At 50.0% G+C, this 19,431-nt stretch overlaps 6 protein-coding genes across 6 annotated transcripts; 3 read left to right on the top strand and 3 right to left on the bottom strand.

The window, feature by feature from the left end:
• Positions 1 to 276: 276 nt before the first annotated feature.
• On the top strand, positions 277 to 2,086 carry AUEXF2481DRAFT_2148 (uncharacterized protein; the record flags this gene model as incomplete). The annotated part of the gene is made up of 7 exons (XM_013491148.1): positions 277 to 324; positions 373 to 928; positions 992 to 1,172; positions 1,231 to 1,341; positions 1,395 to 1,665; positions 1,712 to 1,872; positions 1,927 to 2,086. 7 exons carry the CDS (start codon positions 277 to 279, stop codon positions 2,084 to 2,086), a joined length of 1,488 nt encoding a protein of 495 aa, XP_013346602.1.
• Positions 2,087 to 3,217: 1,131 nt separating this feature from the next.
• Positions 3,218 to 11,271, bottom strand: AUEXF2481DRAFT_62731 (uncharacterized protein; the record flags this gene model as incomplete). Its single annotated transcript, XM_013491488.1, has 12 exons — positions 3,218 to 4,051; positions 4,106 to 4,423; positions 4,476 to 6,229; positions 6,278 to 6,673; positions 6,944 to 9,181; positions 9,229 to 9,697; positions 9,746 to 9,832; positions 9,888 to 10,413; positions 10,461 to 10,748; positions 10,805 to 10,850; positions 10,897 to 11,041; positions 11,089 to 11,271. The coding sequence occupies 12 exons, from the start codon at positions 11,269 to 11,271 to the stop codon at positions 3,218 to 3,220; spliced, it is 7,284 nt and encodes a 2,427-aa protein (XP_013346942.1).
• A 264-nt stretch (positions 11,272 to 11,535) lies between these two features.
• On the top strand, positions 11,536 to 13,331 carry AUEXF2481DRAFT_471193 (uncharacterized protein). Its single transcript, XM_013491567.1, has one exon. The coding sequence runs from the start codon at positions 11,723 to 11,725 to the stop codon at positions 13,136 to 13,138; it is 1,416 nt and encodes a 471-aa protein (XP_013347021.1). The 5' UTR covers positions 11,536 to 11,722; the 3' UTR covers positions 13,139 to 13,331.
• AUEXF2481DRAFT_36673 (uncharacterized protein) lies at positions 13,283 to 15,140 on the bottom strand. The gene is made up of 4 exons (XM_013491351.1): positions 14,869 to 15,140; positions 13,953 to 14,814; positions 13,684 to 13,889; positions 13,283 to 13,632 (listed from the first exon to the last, which is right to left on the bottom strand). The coding sequence occupies exons 1-4, from the start codon at positions 15,092 to 15,094 to the stop codon at positions 13,358 to 13,360; spliced, it is 1,569 nt and encodes a 522-aa protein (XP_013346805.1). The 5' UTR covers positions 15,095 to 15,140; the 3' UTR covers positions 13,283 to 13,357.
• Positions 15,141 to 15,502: 362 nt separating this feature from the next.
• On the top strand, positions 15,503 to 16,655 carry AUEXF2481DRAFT_2144 (uncharacterized protein; the record flags this gene model as incomplete). The annotated part of the gene is made up of 4 exons (XM_013491147.1): positions 15,503 to 15,818; positions 15,871 to 15,957; positions 16,012 to 16,198; positions 16,247 to 16,655. 4 exons carry the CDS (start codon positions 15,503 to 15,505, stop codon positions 16,653 to 16,655), a joined length of 999 nt encoding a protein of 332 aa, XP_013346601.1.
• A 250-nt stretch (positions 16,656 to 16,905) lies between these two features.
• AUEXF2481DRAFT_36669 (uncharacterized protein) lies at positions 16,906 to 18,972 on the bottom strand. The gene is made up of 5 exons (XM_013491350.1): positions 18,469 to 18,972; positions 18,332 to 18,416; positions 18,204 to 18,272; positions 17,559 to 18,143; positions 16,906 to 17,512 (listed from the first exon to the last, which is right to left on the bottom strand). Exons 1-5 carry the CDS (start codon positions 18,544 to 18,546, stop codon positions 17,094 to 17,096), a joined length of 1,236 nt encoding a protein of 411 aa, XP_013346804.1. The 5' UTR covers positions 18,547 to 18,972; the 3' UTR covers positions 16,906 to 17,093.
• Between the last annotated feature and the right edge of the window lie 459 nt (positions 18,973 to 19,431).

Here is a 19,431-nt window from a genome sequence, read left to right as displayed (position 1 = left end):
TACTGAGCAGAGCGTCTGGGCTAATTGTATACAGAGGCTCGATGTCTCCACTACTGCACCACGATCGACCGGCATTACCTGTTTCGGGTAACTCCGAAGCTTCGGTTCAAGTCGCGACATCGTTGCAGCATTGGCAAAGTGCGAAGATAGTATGACAGCAAATGCTCTGATATACTAATTCCTGCAAGTAGACAGTCGTCGTCGACCTTCAACTACACTGTCAGAATGTCGTCTCAACAGCCCCTGCTTGAGCACCCATGGTCAAGTTTTCCAGTCATGTCACCTACACTATCTGCGGGACTCCACACTTCCTGCGGGATTGCTGTGAGCATCCACGAGACGTAGTAAGCTTGGGCCCACTGACATTATTAGGTTGCGGCTGTTGTTCTTGTCGCCACAATCTGGAGACACGTCAATAATCCACTATACCATTTTCCAGGACCGAGGACAGCAGCTTGGAGCAATCTCCTGCATTCGTGGACGTTTCTCGGTGGACATCAGCCGCGTGACATACTTGCGCTTCATGAGAAGTATGGCCCGGTGGTTCGGACTTCACCAAATGAGCTCTCTTTCAACAGTGCGCAATCCTGGAAAGACATCTACGGCTTCCGCCCGGGACACAGGACTTTCATCAAAAGCATATTTTACGATGGCGGATCCTTTGCTGACCAAGCGCACTCAATCGTCAGCGAGCGCGATCCCGTAGTACACGGCAAGATGCGGAAGCACTTGTCGCACGCATTTTCAGACCGAAGTCTGACGGCGCAGGAAGACCTGATTTCTGAGATGATTGACCTTTTCATATCTCAAATGGAGAAATTGGGTGGTGATCCCGAAGGTCTCAACATAGTCAAATGGTTTAACTTGTTAACTTTCGACATCATTGGAAGCCTCGCATTCGGTCAGCCTTTTGGTGGTCTGGAAAGCGGTCAGTGAATGGGGAAAAAATACTCCACTGAAGCCACTCGCTAACAAAGTCTGCATCGAACAGCAAAGTTCCACCCGTGGATTGATCTCGTGACGAATGCCTTGCAACAAGGAGCATTAGCAGATTTCATGCTGCGGTTTCCATTCATGGCTCTAGTCATGAAGAAGCTTTTGCCTGGGACCATCAAGAAGCTAGTGCAGGATACTCGCACTCACGAGGCGTACACGATGAACCTTGTCCAGAAGTAGGGCGTCTCGAGGCTTCGAAGTGGCTTAGAATGACACTGACTGAAGAATCGTTAGACGTCTGAGCCGGCAAACCGAAAGACCAGATTTCCTGACCCGCATGCTTGAGCGTGGCGAAGAAGGAGAGCTGTCCGATATTCAGATCGCAGCGCACTCTTCGGATTTTGTGTGAGTGCACTGCTCGAACATGCTGTCATAGCAGGAGCTGATGGCCTCTACAGGACTGCAGGGAGCGAGACGACAGCCACTACGCTTGCGTGCGTATCGTACTATCTGATGCGTAACCCTCCGGTGCTCGAGAAACTGCAGCGAGAGATCAGATCAGCGTTTAACTCATATGACGAGATTGACGCTAAGCGTACGGCTCAGCTGCCGTATCTCAACGCTGTTTGCCTGGAGGGCATGAGATTATATGCTCCACTCCCACTCGGGTTACCCCGGGTGGTACCCGAAGGAGGCGATACGGTCGATGGATACTTCCTCCCTGCCGGGGTACGTTGAGTTGCCACGAGACAGCAGACTGTCTGACATGAAGCAGGTCATCGTATCGACCAATCCGATTGCAGCAGGCCAGTCGTCGGCCAATTTCAAGGAGCCTCTCGAGTTCAAGCCTGAGAGATGGTTGGTCCCGGACAACAAAGATATCCTGGACGCTTCCCAGCCGTTCTCCCTCGGAGCTAGAGGTTGTCTTGGAAGGAAGTAAGTGTCGAGTTGGTCTACAGCTCAAATGAAATCTATGCTGACATGGGACAGCTTGGCTTGGATGGAGATGAACACGATCCTATCCAAGCTGCACTGGAAATTCGATTTAGAGTTGCTCAATACGGATGTCGACTGGCAGCGCGATAGCAGAATGTATACGTTGTGGAAGAAGCCAGAACTTCGTGTCAAGGTCATGCCTCGAGGTGCTTAGCTTCTTGGGTGCGCGTGGGGCAGGTTCAACTCGGCGTGAAAGCACTCGAACGATGTGTAGAGATATCCCACGTCATCTGAGCACCTATGGCTGTCTACAATCATACCTAGTCAGAGAAACGACCAGACCAAGATTTCCACCGCGAGTGAGTGCAATCTGGTTGACGTCAGGGCAAACGTCAGAGTAGACGTCAGTGTAGGTGAAGACGTCAGTATGAATCCCAAGTTCCAGATCACAAACAAGATCAGAGATGCTCAGGATCGCTGAAAGCTACGCGAGGCGGTTAGCACTTGATGGCTGGCAAACGCGTGAGTGACGCGTCTGGCCTTGGCCAATCAGAGCAATAGGATCAGTCCCGCCAAGTAATTCTTGCTGTGGGCACAACCCTGGTCGGGCAAATAGACAATGATATCAACAGCGATACTGCTTTTCATGACTTGCGGAACATGTCAAGATATGGGCAGGTATATACTCTATATTTCAGATCATCTTGATCAACTTCGCGGCCATGTCCGGTGGCTAACTTGGAAATTTCTTGGCTTCGTCCATTGTGATGACCACGCTCCACGGGTGTCACATCTTTGCTGCTACACTGACACATCACAGACTACAAAAGCGCTGTGTTCCAGATCCCCTTCAGCTCTTACGTGCTGGAGGTACTGATACAAGTGAATCAATAATAGGAGCAATGGAAGCACGTTCAGACGCTTGATCAATAGGCAACCAGAGGGACAGAGAATTATTCGATGCTGAATCACTTAAAGAAGGCACCCGTTGTCTGAAAATTTTGGAGAGATGCGTACCCTACAGCAGGCTCGGAATTCGATGAAGGACAGTCGATGTACACACCTCTATTTAATCTTGGAGATGCAAGCCATCACCACATGAGCAAACGTTGATGATCGTCATTTTGTCTCCACGCTCGGATCATTTTGAAGTTGAGAAACTTCGTCATAACCGTCACCATCGCCTTCACACTCACGTTGAACAATCAGGCACACAATGTCGAAAACGCGGAACAATGATGGCAGTAATGCTAGTCAATTCTAAGAACGCTAGAACACCGAACCAATCGTCACCCGTCACCCGTCACCATCTCCGCTGCCCCAACTACCCGTCTATGAACGACCTCTAGAACGTACACAACTTGCTGCCTTTGGCTGTCTTCTCTGCAAGCTCGAGAAGATTCGGGCTCTGCATCAGATCAAAGATGCTGATCTCTGCCCGAGTCTGACCAACCAACCAATTGCGCAATTCGACTGCGACGAGAGAGTCTACACCGAAGTCCGACATTGGAAGATTGCGCTTGATGTCCGCCTCTGGTACCATGAACATGTTGGACAGCTTCCGGATGAGCGCTTTGCAAACAGTTTCTGTGGCGTCGTCTTGCGATTCGGCTGCTGCGAGCTGAGTTCTAAGGTCTACAAGAGCTCCTTCGGAAGTCCCTGCGACCATGATAGCGACAGTGCTCTTTGCTTGCCTCAGGCCACGGAAGCGTGGCTCCAGACGCCAGGGTGTAGCTGAAGTGTCTCCAGTATACGAAGCAGTAACGCCAGTGATGATCTGACAGTCTTCGACGCTTCGGAGCGGATTGCGCAAAGCAGAGTCGATGAGCGACATTACTTCCGCCTCCTCCAGTGGCCGATAGCCCGCACGACTCAGTCTTTCCGCAACGCCCTTTGTCTCCGCAACATAGCCGATCGACTTGACCATTCCAAGATCGATATCGACTGCCGGGAGTCCTATCGAAGCACGGTGCCTGGTGAGGGCATCTTGGTAGACTCCTCCAGCAGCGTAGTTGGCTTGTGAAGCGTTTCCGCCGACTGCAGCAAAGGAAGAGAGGGTCACGAAGAAGTCGAGCGAGCCTGGTGCTGCGAACCGATAATGCAGATTGAACGTGGCGGCCACCTTCGGGCGAATAGCGGTCATGTAGTCCTCTAGACTCATGGTCTCGAAGATGGAATCCTGGAACAACGTCAGTCTTGTGTGGTCAAAGAATGATGGGAAGTCAAGCCTTACCCTCAGGACCATCGCAGCCTGGATGATGCCACGTATTGGAGGCATCGATTTTCGGCACCACTCCAGTGAGTCGCCAAGTGCCTGCGCATCGGCGACGTCGCAGTCGCGTGCCTCCACGTTGCAGCCACTTTCTTGGAGTTTTCTTATGGATGGGTTAGTCTCAGCCTGACGTCCGGCTGAACGAGACAGCAACAGCAGGTGTTTAGCTCCTGCCGATGCCAGTCGCTCCATAATGGACATGCCGATACCCCCGGCACCACCTACAAGAAGGTATGTAGCATCAGGAGAGAGTCGAACAGGCCTCAAAGATTGTTGTACCTGTTTTATTGTCAGCTTCATGATCAACTTGGGGCAGTCTCGAGTTACATACGTCGACCAGATCCTCTTCGTTGGGAACGACTACAATCTTGCCCCAGTGCTTACCAGCCTGCAAGGTCCGCATAGCCCACTCCATCTCCGAGACAGAAAATTTAAGTGTAGGTGTTACTGGTCGAATTGCGTTCTGATTGAGCAGCACCAGAACTTCTGACAGGACGCGTTCTACAATCTCTCCGCGAAATTGACCTAGCTGTATCAGATCCACAGAGGAAAAGGTGACGTTGCGAAGAAAAGGCTCAAGATCGAGGCTGTTGTTGGCCTCGATGTCGCGCTTTCCTATTTCAACGAATCGTCCGAACTGTGCGACGCAGTGCCAACTAGACTTGAGCAAGGCTCCGGACAAGGAGTTCAGGATCACATCTACACCGCGCTGATCCGTCATAGCCATGATGTCGGAGGCGAAAGAGCTGTCTCTGCTCGACAGGATATGGTCCATCGGGAGTCCATACTGCTGAGCCAAGAATGCGCGCTTTTCCTCTGACCCGGCTGTTACGAAAACCTCTGCTCCTATGTGTTGCGCGAGCATAATAGCAGCTTGTCCGACACCGCCTGCAGCTGCATGTATCAGAATTGATTCGCCCCTCTCGAGTCTCGCCGTATTGACAAGGGAGAAATACGCTGTGATGAAGACCATAGGTATCGTCGTGGCAGTCTCGAAAGACATCTCATCCGGAATTTTTGCAACGCTTGTGCCATGGAGCCGTACGACATTCGACCAGTGACCACGCATGAGAGCGCAAACCCTATCGCCGGCCTTGAATTTGGTGTTTTTGCCAGCGGCTTGTACGATGCCGCTACACTCAAAACCCATGATGTCGGTGTCTAGCTGTCCCATGGCTACCATAACATCACGGAAGTTCAGTCCGAATGCTTTGGGCTCGATCTCTACAAAGTCCTCTGGAAGAGTCATGCTTTCTGCACTAATATCCTTGAAGGCAATAGAATCCAAGAGACCAGGTTTCTCAACAATCATCTGAAGCTTGCGAGATGAATTCAGAAACGGCTGCTTCTCGAAAGAGCTTGTGCGTGGCCCAAGAGTAGCAGCATCTTCGTCAGTATCTTCAACGATCCTTGGTATACAGATGACGTTGGATGCCTCCATCATTTCTGTCTCAATATCGGCAGAGTCAATGGACTCGTCGAACGACAGCTTTAGGATCTTGGCTATCGTCTGGACAGAGTGTGCCGACCATGGCTCTTGTCTGGGATCCAGATCGAGCGAGATATGTCTTCGGTGGCTGTTTTCACATCTCAAGGTCCTGAGGATGCCGACATGCATGGCGGCTTCGGGAATAGGACAGCTGATGGTACCACCTCGGCTCACCCACATCACGCCCTTGGACATCGTCAAGAGTCGTACGAGTGCAGAAAATTGCTCCGATGCCGGATGCGCCAAAATCGGTCTCACGATTTCCTCTAAGACCACGCAAACATCTTCGGTGGCATCAGACTCTGCCAATGAGGATACTTTGACCGTTCGCCCAGTGTGGTCTGAGATGTGTCGCCTGAGGGAATCGACCCAAGAGGCCGGTGGGCTTGCCTTGTCCAACACGATGTTGAAGTTTGTCGAGTATGTGGCAACGTCACTCCTTGTCGAAGTGCTCAACAGGACACTACTGGAATAGAGTTGATCATCCTCCCGATCGTGACAAACAATGTCCAGTCCGGTGAAACCAGACTTCTTGAGCAGGCGCTTCCATCCGTCTACCCGTAGCGTTGGACTAAAGATTCTCTCATCTTCTTCTCCTATGACATTCATCAGTACAAATTTTTCTCGGATAATTGCAATCTTACCAAGCCACCATCCAGGAAGCACTCCAAAGACAAGTTGTGTGTCAAGAGCGTCTTGCGTGTCTTCGACCATGAGCAATTTGCCGCCCGGTTTCAGCAACCTGTGAACATTTTCCAATGTCTTTTGCATCGATCTAGTTGCGTGAAGGACTCGACATGCCACAATGAGGTCATACGAATGCTCTTGGAACCCTTGCACTGTCGGGTCCAACTCAACATCAAGCTTCTTGTACGAAACCTGATCGCCCCAAGCTGCAAATGACTTTCTGGCTTCGCCGAAGAAGCCAGAGGATATGTCTGTGAAATCATAGTGAGCGAAACTTTGAACCTGATCACTAGTCCCACCTCCAAGCGCGTTCAGGACTGTCCGTGTACATCCTCCTGTCCCGGCACCAATCTCTAGGACATTAGCCGCCGGCGACTTGTGGGCGAAAAGCTTCAGAACATTGTTTACTTGGACATACGATCTCTGCATGCGGAGATCTTTTTCGTAGTACTTATAGAGCAGCTGGCCTTCCAACATCAACGCGAGCGGAGCGAGCTCGTTCCGAAGTATGGGAACCAACTGTTCTCCGACTCTGCATGTCATCTCTCCGTTGACGCTAGACTGCTTGACGTTTTCGAATAATTCACGTCGCCGATCTGCGCTATCAAGCTTCCAGCGCGCACTATCAGACCCGAGTATGTTAAACTCAGCAAGTTTGACTTGGAGTTTCATCCACTCAAACATGGACTTTTGGTGAGCTTGGAATTGTTCGTAGTCTTCGTCTTCGAGCTCTTGCAGCGCTAGTCGAATGTAGTGATAGACTGCTCTCTTCATATCTGCAATCGTGCCATTCTCAGCAAGATCGTCAGGCAGCTTTAGACGATTGTGAGCTTCTTCTTGCGAAAGCAAGGACAGGTCCGCCTGCCATGAAGTTGTCATACAGAGAGCGTCATCTTTTAAGCTTTCGACCTGCGGCGCAAGTGACCCAAGAGACTGGCACACAAGGCGATCGACGACGACGAATGGTCGTTTCTCTGCTTCGCCTGGCACTATGACGGATGCGCTGAACCCTTGTGGTCTGTCGTACAACAAGGCAGAATGTGCTTCTTGCACAGTATTTACTGTACCGCGAGCAGATGCATTGACAAACATATGCCTGATGGTCTTGGGCACCTTAGGGGCTTGAGTGGTGGAGCTTCTGGGCAAAGAGCTGTAAGCGGCTTGTAATATTGAGTCTAGAGTGGTGGGGTGCAGCACATGTGGCTCCTCGTGCTTTGCTGGTAGCAGACTGGCTGTGTCTGCAATTCTGAAATTACACAGCGAGGACCCTTGCGTTTGCCTGATCTCCAACAAGTTCTGGAAGATAGGTCCGTGGTAGATGTCGGCACGTCGAAGGCCTTTGTACAGATCTGTGGCTTCCATGCGCCTGGTGTACACCTCCTTATCCTGTGAGATAACGTTTTGCAATGTTGGCGAAACGTTGATGAGCTTTTGCTCGAGCTCGGCTGCAATCATGCCGCTGCAATGTTCTGCCCAAAAGCCTCCATTGTTCAATGAAAAGATGTGGAACTGATACCACCCCTTTTCACACATATTCTTCTCGGGCAGTTCGCGTAGGTGAAGCTTCAGCTCGACTCCGCCCTCCTCTGGTACGACCAATCCGAGTTTGATGTCGATGTCCATCAAATTGAAGCCCGTTGCATTTTTACCATCGTTCTGGACGAGCTGGTTGAGGCCTTCGATCGCCATGCAAATAAATCCTGCTCCGGGATAGATCATGCTGCCCTGCACTTGGTGATCACGAACCCATGGTAAATCAGTGACTTTGAGAACCAGGCGCCAGGTTGGCATCATTGGATTAGAATTTGATTCCAGAGTGCCGAGCAGATCGTGCATTCTTCGCTTCTTCGAGCGATGATTCTTGTTGGCAGAAGGCTCAGACCAGTGTTGAATGCTATGCGTCCAAGGGTAAGTCGGAAGACCTGTCAGCACACGAGCTTGCTCAGAACCATTTGGGAAGTTGACAGCATTCAGGTCCACTGGCACGCCCATTGCGAGGAGCTCGCTGGCTAGTGCTTGCATTGTTGACACAGCATCTTGGCCCCGACCTAGACATGATGCATAAGAAATTGCAGTATTTTCAAACTCCGGAAGCTGCATTATCTGTCTGATGGGTCCTGACAGAGCTCCGTGAGGACCTACCTCTACCACAACGTCGACCAATTTTGTTGGGGTCTCTCCAATTTCCAGGCACATGTTACGATATGCATCCAGGAAAAGTACCGGAGATACCATGTTGAGAGCCCAGTGACCGATGCCGATCTCTTTTGCTGACTTGAGAGGCTTTCCAGTCACAGGTGTAGTGTAGCGAACGCCGTTGAACTCTCCTTCGGAACTCGGAAGTTGCTCCAGGGCTGCAGTGAATTGCTCTGAGAATGGTGCCATATGATGTGAATGGTATGCAACGCCAACCTTGAGCTTTCGCGCAAACACTTTTTCAAGCTCAAGTTGTACCTGGATTTCGTCAATAGCGGTAGTGTCACCCGAGAGCGTGACCGAGGTTGGGCTGTTCACGCATGCAATGACTGCCTTTCCAACTGTCACTTTCTGGAGATGGAGTTCGGCATCTTCGCGACCTATACCAGCTGCTAGCATGGCACCTGCTTGACCATCCGGTCCACCAGCGATTTTGGTGTTAAGTTTGGTTCTCAAGCAAGGAATTGCCATAGCGTTTCTTAGGTCCAGAGCGCCTGCTGCGAATGCGGCTGCCACCTCACCACTTGAATGACTTGTGACCGCAGTTGGAAGGACGTTCCAAGAACGAAGAAGACAAACCAATGAGAGCTGGATAGCTGTACATAGTACCAGACTCATGCCAGGGTCGTTGACTCGAGTTTCGGTCTCAGATCTTCTGAGCTCGTCTGTATGAATTAGTGCCGGCCCATCATGATCTGGAATTGGCTCTCACCTATCAGCGACCACTCGACTCCGAACTCGCGCGAGTAAGCGTTGCAGTCCATCAAAGTCTTTTGAAATACCGGATAAGCAGATATCAGTTCTCTGCCCATCGCATGCCACTGCGCTCCTTGTCCCGTGAACACAAATCCTATCCTTGGGGCTAGAGGCCCGGTCTTTACAGCTGCTTGCTTCGCACTGATTAAGCCGTCAACCAATTCATCAGTCGTTCTGGCAGACAAGCAGACCTTCCAGGGCAAGTTTGATCTCCGGCTACCGAGTGTGTAAGCAAGATTGTTGAGAAGCGAATAGGATTGGTCGCTACTGTCCGTCAAGTGTTCGGCCAGTCGTTCACGCTGTGCTTGTAGGGCAATCGGATCCTTTGCTGCAAGGACAAACAATCGGGAAGTCTTCTCAACAGTCGTTTGATCTTCATCAGCCTCCGAAGCTCCACATAGTACGTCGGGATGCTCAACGATAACCTAGGAAAGTTAGTTCACATCATATTCGCATTTCGCGATGCTTCTTACATGTGCATTACAGCCGCCATATCCGAAATTGGAAATCGAAGCTCTCTTGACCTCGCTTTCTGGCCATGCTTGGAGCTCACGGGCGATCTACAAGCTGTTAATGACTGATGCTGACCCGAGCTTTCGGTAGTGCTGAGCTTACCTTGAGTTTCCATTCATCCAGCTTCAGTTTAGGGTTCGGCTTCTCAAAGTTGATGCTTGGAGGTATCTGCTCATTCTCAAGCGCCATCACTACCTTGATTAGGGCAGCAAGACCACTTGAAGCTTCACAATGGCCAAGATTGGTCTTGACTGAACCAATGACGAGTGGCTTCTCCGATGGCCTTCCCTTTCCAAATTCGATACCGATCGCGGCTGCCTCTATCGGATCGCCCGTCTGAGTTCCAGTACCGTGTGCTTCTACGTAAGCTGTCTCTGCAGGGTCTAGGCCAGCCGCTTGGTAGCATTCTCGTATGAGAGCTTGTTGTGCTTCCTGGCTAGGAGAGGTGATTGTCGGAGTCCTACCATCCTGATTGAGAGCGGTCTCTCTGATGACGGCACGAATAGGGTCACCGTCTCTGATGGCATCAGCTAGAGGTTTGAGAATGACGGTTGCTACGCCCTCTCCTCGTCCATAACCATTTGCCCGACTGTCGAATGCATAAGACTTGCCATCTGGTGACAGGAAGCTGCACTCAATTAGCACCGTTATTGAAGCCCACGATTTGCGACTGACCCTAAGCTCGACATTGAGATGAACATATCGGGATTCAGCATCAAATTAGCGCCAGCGATAATCGAAACCTCAGCATCGCCAGTACGGAGGCTCTGACAACCAAGGTGCAAGGCAGCTAACGCGGTGGAGCAACCAGTATCGACAGTGATGCTTGGACCTCGAAAATCAAAGAAATGCGAGATCCTATTGGCTGCCATAGCAGCTCCATTGCCAGTCATAAAGAATCGCGGCATGGTCTCCACATCACGCATTAAGGCGTCGTGATAGTCTCTGAAAAAAGCTCCAGCGCTGAATGACATTAGACCGGCAAGGCTCGCTTTCTAAAATCTCTGGGGACAACCTACTAGACGGATGTTTTTGATCCGGCTGCAGACTCCAATGGCAAACCAGCTACAGACTTGTTAGATCAGACCTCCGGCAGACAAACTCGACTCACCGCTTTCTAGAGCCTCAAAGACTGTCTCCAGTTGTAGTCGAAACTGGGGATCCATCGTTTGCGCAACTTCCGCAGTAAAGTTGAAGAAAGATGCATCAAACAGAGACACATCTTCACTCAAGAAATGTGCACCTTTGACGTTTGACTATACGTGTCAGCTCGTTGAAGACTTCACTCATCTGTGTGTCATACCGTTCCCAGTTTCTCGCCGTGGGGGTGGTAGAATGCCTCGTTATTGAAGCGTGTCGTTGGTATCTCCGACCAAGTACTTTTCGCCTCTGCGCACAGCTCCCAGAGCCTTTCTGGACTGGTGACCTCCCCAGCAAATCGACAAGCCATGCCAACGACCGCAATTGGCATCGTTTTCTGATCCATGTTCTTCTCCTGGGACGCCATTGTGTGCATGTATCTTTGGTGCGTAATTTCGGCTACGATAAAATGACTGGATGTATTGTAGTCTATGTTGAAGAGTTCAAGATCAATTACATCAGCAAGTGATCAAGATATCGGAAAGCATCTTGGCCATCAATAGCCCGACAGCTGGACATTTGGATGGCGTAGTCTCCGGGCTGATCATGTGTAAGCACCATTGGCTATGCACCTTCTCGGCTGATGTCTGTTTCAGTGGGCATAATTGGACGAATCGGGTTCGGAGTTTCCGCATTGGGCTAAATCCGACAGCCGCCAGCCTATCATACAACGAAGTCTTGCGCACTAGCGCCATCCATCTAAACACACGAGTGTCTCCCTGATATTGAGGCTCCAAGATCAATTTCCTCTGCTTCTCGCCGCAAACTTCTGTACTACCTCATCTGCGCTCCTGAACATGTCATCAATATACGAATGCAGTCCGTTGGACAGCGTGATTCCCGCTCTGTTCAATGCAATGATACTCGGATTTCCATGTCGGTCTGATCAAAGAGATCGCATGGCAGCATTACTGCAGGAGTCTCTCTCTTCCACAGTCCGAGACAGACCTTATTTGACCGGCGAAGTGGCTCCTGCGGCAAGGGGTCTTGCCCTTCGAGTGCCGTCAGGCGAGCCGGAAATGGAACTGCTATTGAATGATATGACCGCTCCCGGCCATGCATGGCAATACAGCTATGAAGAGCTTCAGAAAATGGGCATGCCACTTAGTCTGATGGATCCCAGGCTACTTGCTCCAGAGGCCGGCTACATGACCTCCATGAGAGTGATGGCTGCCCGCGCAAACTTCATTCCTGGCGGCTGCTTGCTCACGGTCTATTTCCAACATGCATTCATGGACGCGTTTGGCTCAGCTCTAGTCACGGGAGTGTGGGCAGAAAATTGTCGTAAACTACAGGAAGCTGAACGTTCTGTCGCCTCGTCTTCCCCACTTGCAAGCCTCGAAGCGCCAAAGGAGCTTGAGATGCCTCCCGCACTCCGTTGGGAGAACATTGAAGCGTCTGAAATTGCCTACCAGGAGCTTAAAACCCGACCTGAACTTTGGAAGACCCTGTCGCTTGATTGGAGAAACCATAGTGTTGCCGCACCCTTTTCCAATCACGATAAGATGGTGACTGCATTGTTCCGCATCTCGAGTGCTGATCTGATCGACCTGAAGAACACCGCATCTCTAAAACTTCCCAAGTCGAGCGAGATATCAGCTCCTCAATTCTTGTCTACTGCAGACTCACTAGGCGGACTTCTCTGGCGAACTATCATGCGTGCCAGATACCCTCCCGAGAAGCAGCCTCCTGTTCGCGAGTCAATCATCAACGTGGCTATGGATGGCCGACGCGGACTGGGGCTACCCTCAAACTATCCTGGAAATGTCATCTTTGCCAGCATGACCGAGAAAAACGTCGACTGGCTGACGAGTCCCTCGACGACTGTTGGAGATGTAGCTTTCGAGCTCCGAAAATCTCTCACAGCCAACAAGCGGTCTCAGAACCTGAGTGATGCCTTGAGATTGGTAGCAAGCATTCGCGATCACAGCTCATTAAAATTTGCCATTCCTGATTGGAGTCACGAAGACTTGATCTTGACTTCCTGGATCGAGCTCCCATTCTACGAGCATGTGTGGGGTCCTGAATTCGGCGAGACGCAGAAAGCTGAATTTTTCCGTATGCCAAAGGGCCAGTTTGAAGGTATCTGTAGCGTCCAACCTCGTAGACCTGGAGGATCCGTTGAAGTCATCGTTGGCCTGGAACCTGAGCAGATGGAAGCTTTCAAGAACGATCCGGAAGTGCTTGAATACCTGTCTTTTGTTTCATCATAAAACATCCATTAACTTGAATCCGCTGTGTCCACAGATATCTTGCACCTTGATCAGATTTCATATTCAATTCGTTATGATTGCGCCATCTGCCACAAATCAAAACTCAATCAGTCGCAAGCCCGAGCCACTAATGCTTCGAGGGGTTGTTTGGCAAGCACAAGGAATTTCTTCATACGTGGTCAATACATAACAACCCATTTCGACTAGCCACTCTTCACTCTACTTGAAAATCTTGAAGCCTCCTGGCATCAGCTTCTGGAACACTCCCTTACTGTCAAGATCCCTCGCAATCTTCTGCAACTTTGGCAACGACTTTCCACCGCCATATGTAGGGAATGGATTCTGACCGGTGGCAGCATCGTTCAGGTACTCAAAATCGTAACCCATGCCCAGCTTTTTTGCTTGTGAGGTTATATCTGCTGCTGTCTTGCCAAAAAAGCCAAGGACTTTACTGTCGTCCGCAGCGCTTGCCCAAGACGCAGAGAATTCGAGTGCTGTCTGGTGTCAGTCCATGCAGACGAGGTGTCAGGTCCGAACAAACTCACCCATGAGGTTCCCGTTCGAAGGGTCTAGGTCAAAGGCGTCACCTCCTTTCTGTTTCGCAGCAGTGATCCATGACTTCGAGATGGGCTGGTATGTAAGGAACAACGATGCGTCAACAGTCAGGGCTTTTGCGCCAGACATGAATGTGTTGTATGCAATCCTTGCCGTCTCTGGGGTCGCTTTCATGCCAATGGTGTAGAAAGTACGTCTGTAATCACATATTGTCAGATTTGGTCCGCCAAGCCGAAGTCACTCAGAGAGCAACACATACCTCAAAGATCTGTCGTTGAAGAGATCGCTGGATCCATCCGTAGCAAAAGTGTTAAAATTAGGCCTGACTCCAAGTGTAGAGATACTTGCTGGCAGACCTGAGAAGTTTGCCAGAGACCTTGGCGCAGGATCGCTACCATTACGGAAAAAGATACCGAAGAGACTCAGTGAACCAGTGCTCGGATTGATACCAATCGAGGGGTCAATGGTCGTTGGTGTATCTGAAATGCCACCCCCGTTAGGGTTCATGAAATTGACACATGCATCTGCAAAGGCATCCAATGCCGAATCCGGGAAGACCGCAAGACCCCCGTAGACCTCTGCGCTGGGATAAGTCTTCATGTCAAATCGTGTCACGATGCCGAAATTGCTTGAACCACCCTTCAGAGCCCACCAGAGGGCCTTGTTGGTCTTTTCATTAGCATTGACGATGGTGCCGTTTGCAAGAACGACTTCGTAGTTGACGACGCTGTTCATAGACCACCCAATGGTATTACCGAAGTAGTTTATACCACCACCGAGAAGAAGACCAGGAACGCCGACGTGTCCATAACGACCACCTGGGGTAATGAGGTTGTAGGGAGCAAGGAAGGAGTATACTTCTTGCCAGCGAAGGCCAGCGCCCAGACTGACGATCGTGTGATCATCAGAAAGACTCAAAGTATCAAACGCACTCATTGTTATGAGCACGCCATTCGTAATACTGTTGGTACCTGGAACGGGCATGTGGCCTCCAGATCTGACTGCAAACTTCGTATTCGAGCTCACAAGCGATTTGATCGCGGTGGAAAGCTCCTTGGCAGTCGAAGGCTCCAACAGGCATTGCGGAGTTTGGACGCAGCTTTGCGACCAATTTTGGTTTTCTAGTTTGTTGGGTGAATTAGTGCTCGCGAAAGAACAATCTGATTATTACATACCATTTTGTTCGGCAATATAGCTTGCAGATCCCACAGGAAAAGCCTGCTGAGGAAGTGCCGCAGAAAGTTGACGACATCCCTTCACGGTGAAATTGGTGAAGATGGTAGCTCCGGAAAGATCTGAGTCTCTTCTGTCCCAGTGATGTCTGCTCGCGGGATCGAGATCCGCCCTGGCAAGAGCCAATGTTGCACATATGACGATGGTGACACAATATAAGGCACCCATTGCTTCAGTGACTGGTCTATCTGAGATGATGAAAGATTGACTGCAGACTGTGCTACGATGCAAGTGCGACGATCATGCTTGGGTTGAATTAAGTAGTCGCTGTATCGACGGCCAAAAATAGCATCACAGAGATGCATTTGTTATTCTACATCGCAAGCACTTCCGGATACTTCCCGATTCAGGCATATCCCTTTTCATCAGCCAAGTCCTGGGTAATGTCAACAAGGCTGATATGCACATTGAGCATTTAGTCGAGATGCTGAATTATGCCATAACAAGTAGGCAGCGGCCGGCTATAGAGCACAGTCTAAAGAGCGTTTGCAGAACAGCTTCTGATCAGAACAATCCAAATCGAGAACTTTTGTGCCAAAGCTTGACCACCAAGATCTCGCGTCTCAATCTGCAACCATGTCTCTCGTACAATCCGCAACGACGCTTCCCATAGTCTTGCCTGCGGACGCACCAAACGTGAGGAGCAAGTCAACACCGGAGTGGACGATTCCCTCTTCAACTTGGGAAGCTCTGTGCCATCCACGAGTTGATGAAGTCTCCGAGGAAGTCGATGGTTACTTTCTAAAGCACTGGCCCTTCCCCAATGCAAAAGCAGAGAAGACTTTTATCGGTGCTGGCTTCTCGAGAGTCACTTGCTTGTACTTTCCACTTGCCAAAGATGACCGCATTCATTTTGCATGCCGCTTGTTGACCGTCCTGTTCTTGATTGATGGTATGTGAACTACCTATCCTATGCTTGTCTCGCTTAGAGCTGATTGTAACAGATGTGCTCGAGGACATGTCATTCGAAGAAGGAGAAGCATACAATGCCAGACTTATGCCAATTGCCAGGGGTCATGTTTCACCAGACCGTAGGTCGTCCTGGCAGTTGATCTAATTCTTAACAAAGACTGAACAATGTGTAGGATCTGAGCCCGTCGAGTATATCTTCTACGATCTCTGGAAGAGTATGCGCGATCATGATGAGGAGCTTGCCAATGAAGTCCTCGAGCCTGTTTTCACATTCATGAGGGCACAAACAGATCGTACGCGACTTCAGATAACCGAACTCGGTAGATATTTGGAATATCGCGAGAGAGACGTCGGAAAAGCGTAAGTCAAGCGCCATAGAGTCAACGTCTCTTTGCTTACACTTCGTAGGCTGTTATCAGCATTGATGCGTTTCTCCATGGACTTGCATCTGACAGGGGAAGAGCTCTCCACCATGTCATCAGTAGAGCAAAATTGCTCGAAGCAGATCTCAGTCGTCAACGATATTTACAGCTGGGAGAAAGAATTACTCGCGTCTCAGCATGGACATAAGGAGGGCTCTGCTCTTTGTTCTGCTGTTCAGGTTCTGGCTGGCTCAGCTGGTATCAACATTGAAGCCGCAAAACGAGTTCTTTGGGCCATGACTCGAGAGTGGGAGCGTGAGCATGACGCTATGTACAATAAAGCAATCGCTGAGGGTTGCAGCGCAAGTGTCAATGCTTACATTAAAGGCTTGGAGTATCAGATGAGCGGTAATGAACTCTGGAGTCGTACGACTTTGAGATACAAGATGAAATAGCAGAGCTCCTGTTGAAGGATGCTGAATACCCTCGAGTAATGCCATTCCAAATCATCTTTTGCCCACATATTCGTCGTGATTGACATCCTTCAGACAGTGAATTCTCCTTGCAAATCAAACATGGGTAGACATAGGTGTGTACTCGCGCTCATACCTCGACCGAAGTTATGACGCAGTATTCATCTTCGTTTCCCGTCCATATTGCCTGGCCAAATGACGCCGTAAGATGTACAAGTTTGGACTTTAAACTCGAAGAAGTCTCGTTGATTATGATTTTGAGCTATCATTTCTGATAGTTGTCCATCACGCAATGCCTAGAGGAGATACAGCTCCCGAACGAAACCGGAGCTAAATGGTGGTAAATGATCCATTCATTCAGGATTGAATCAAGACGTGGACTTCTATACAGCATTCAAAAGACCGGAGTAATGACTAGCACTAGGATCGGCGAATCCTCCGACTAAGTACCGTGGCGGTAGGGTTCGGGAGATTCTGCGTTTCGACCTGCAGGTTCTCCGGTCTACTTTGTCCATCTGCGAATTTGATGTCGTAATTTAGAAGTAGATATGCCATGATAGACTTGATTTCGTTGGCTGCAAACCAACGCCCAGGGCAAGCATGACGACCATAGCCAAAATTGAGACTGGCGCCATTGCTAGCCACATAGTCGGTCTTACTTGCACTAGTTCCAGCAACTTTCAGGTTGTAGAATCGCAGGCCATCAAATTTGTCGGGCTCGTAATAGTGCTCTGGATCCATGTTGATGGCTTGGGTGGGCATACCGATAGTTGTATGTGCTGGGATCACCAGACCATCTTTCAGAGCATAATCGCGTGTTATGATACGCTCAAAAGTGACTCAGAGGTCAGTATGCGGGCGAATCTTGTGTTCAGGGTCGCTTACTGAGTAGCAGAGGGTTGATCCTTTGGCTTTCCTTCATGATACTGTCAAGCTTGATCAGGTTGCCAACTTTTGGCAGAGTTTGGTGATCTTCGATGGTTGTGTTCTTCCGTATTTCGTCTCTGAGTACATCGACATACTGCGAATACTGGCAAAGATCAAATATGAGCTGACACGGAGCGGCGGCACTCGTGTGTATTGCTGCAAAGCTGACCTTGAGCAGAATATGCGAGACGAATTTCAGCTCAGCTTCTTCTCCTCTTGCATTCTCTGCCATCCATGTCAGCAAATCATTTGCCTTCTTGTTCGATGTCTTCCTTTGTTCCAGTATAGGCAGAGCCGCCTTCTCCGCACTTCGGTAATCTTCTCTGATCGCCTTCAATTCTGAGATGAAGGGAGCGGCGAAGGGCTTCAAGACTTCCGGCCACAACTTCAGCTTCTGTGCTGCCGCGAACCCATTAAGAGCGAATCTGATACTAGTCATCACCCACTCATCGTTACGACTGAGCTCTGGACCGCCAAACATGCGCCCTGAAACTCGAGCCACGATTCTAGTGATACAATCAACAACTGGTACAGCCGTCCAGTCTAACAACACGTCAGTGCGATGAGCATGCTTTCCACAGGATGTTGAGGTACCAAACTCACCTTCCGAGTCAGGCCAGATTGCTTCAAAAGCGTCTCTGACCTCTGCATGTATGTCGGGCATTATCTTTTCTGTCGGCTGAGTCAGTGAAACTGAAGTTTAAATTGAAAGGGTTGTCAAATAGGCCTACCAACATTCGCATTGAGCGAGGTTCTGACCACACGAGGATGTAACGTAGACCTGCTGCCGAACGTGGTGTACTTACCCTCAAACATCTTATTCTGTGAGCATAACATAGATCTCGAATGACCACGATTGGGATCTTACCTCAATAAAAGTACCAACAAAGTCCACATCCTGGATAGGCGCAGTTTTGAGGTCCTCCAAATACCTTACGGGCAACATCAACCGTTCACCCAGCTTCGTGGGAACATAGAACAAGTGATCATCACACTTTGTCGCGAGATTGGTCAGCTGTCTGCCCTGTTTGTCTCATTTGTCCGGAGTTCAATTGAAAGAAACAAAACGTGCCTTTGAGTATCCCTCTTGAAGCATGTTCTTAGCCTCAGAGACGAACCTGAGGCGGCTCTGTCTAATCTCATTCTGACTCTGCCCACCAACGATTGGTATACCAGCGATATAGCGCTGATCGCGTCTTGTCAATTTCAGACATGCATAACATACAGCACTGAATATGATGCAGAGCGACAAGGGCAGTACCCCAAACGAGAACGGCAGCGCTAATTCAAGCATCGGTTCGGCTTGCTTGGCAATGATGACGTTCGGACTGTGAGTCTCCCCTTACCTTGCGAATTTTCCACATGATCTCTGTTGAAGACTCAGCATGATATTTGGACACACGCAATATTCCCAGTCGGGCGTTGAGCAATATCCGACGATGAAGAGGCTGAAGCAATTTTAGGAGCGGTGACGGGACGATCATTTTGCATGTCGCACCCACCTACACCGGCCGAGTGAGTCCATGTTGCACCGAACGGACCTCTGCGACCGCATTAAATCCGGAGACCCTGTAAAAACCACCATCCATGAGGTTGTATTTTCTGATTGGTGCGGGAAATTCCCATTGGAGAAGTAGGTGATAACGAAGCTGCATATGGCGTTTGTGGCTGCCTTGGTTGGCTAGTGCGCGTTCCTCAACTGCAGCTTGGGAGCCTGCACACAAACACATACCCAAGCGAGTCGTGAGTATGATCATTTATGGAAGCGTGGGGGCTTCTACGAATCAGGGCAGGAGCCATGCAGAGGGGTGAAACAAGCTCCCCTTCCATG

The sequence above is a fragment of the Aureobasidium subglaciale genome, assembly GCF_000721755.1.
Source record: "Aureobasidium subglaciale EXF-2481 unplaced genomic scaffold scaffold_3, whole genome shotgun sequence".
Taxonomy (NCBI): Eukaryota; Fungi; Ascomycota; class Dothideomycetes; order Dothideales; family Saccotheciaceae; genus Aureobasidium; species Aureobasidium subglaciale.
This window is presented reverse-complemented; position numbering and strand designations above follow the sequence as displayed.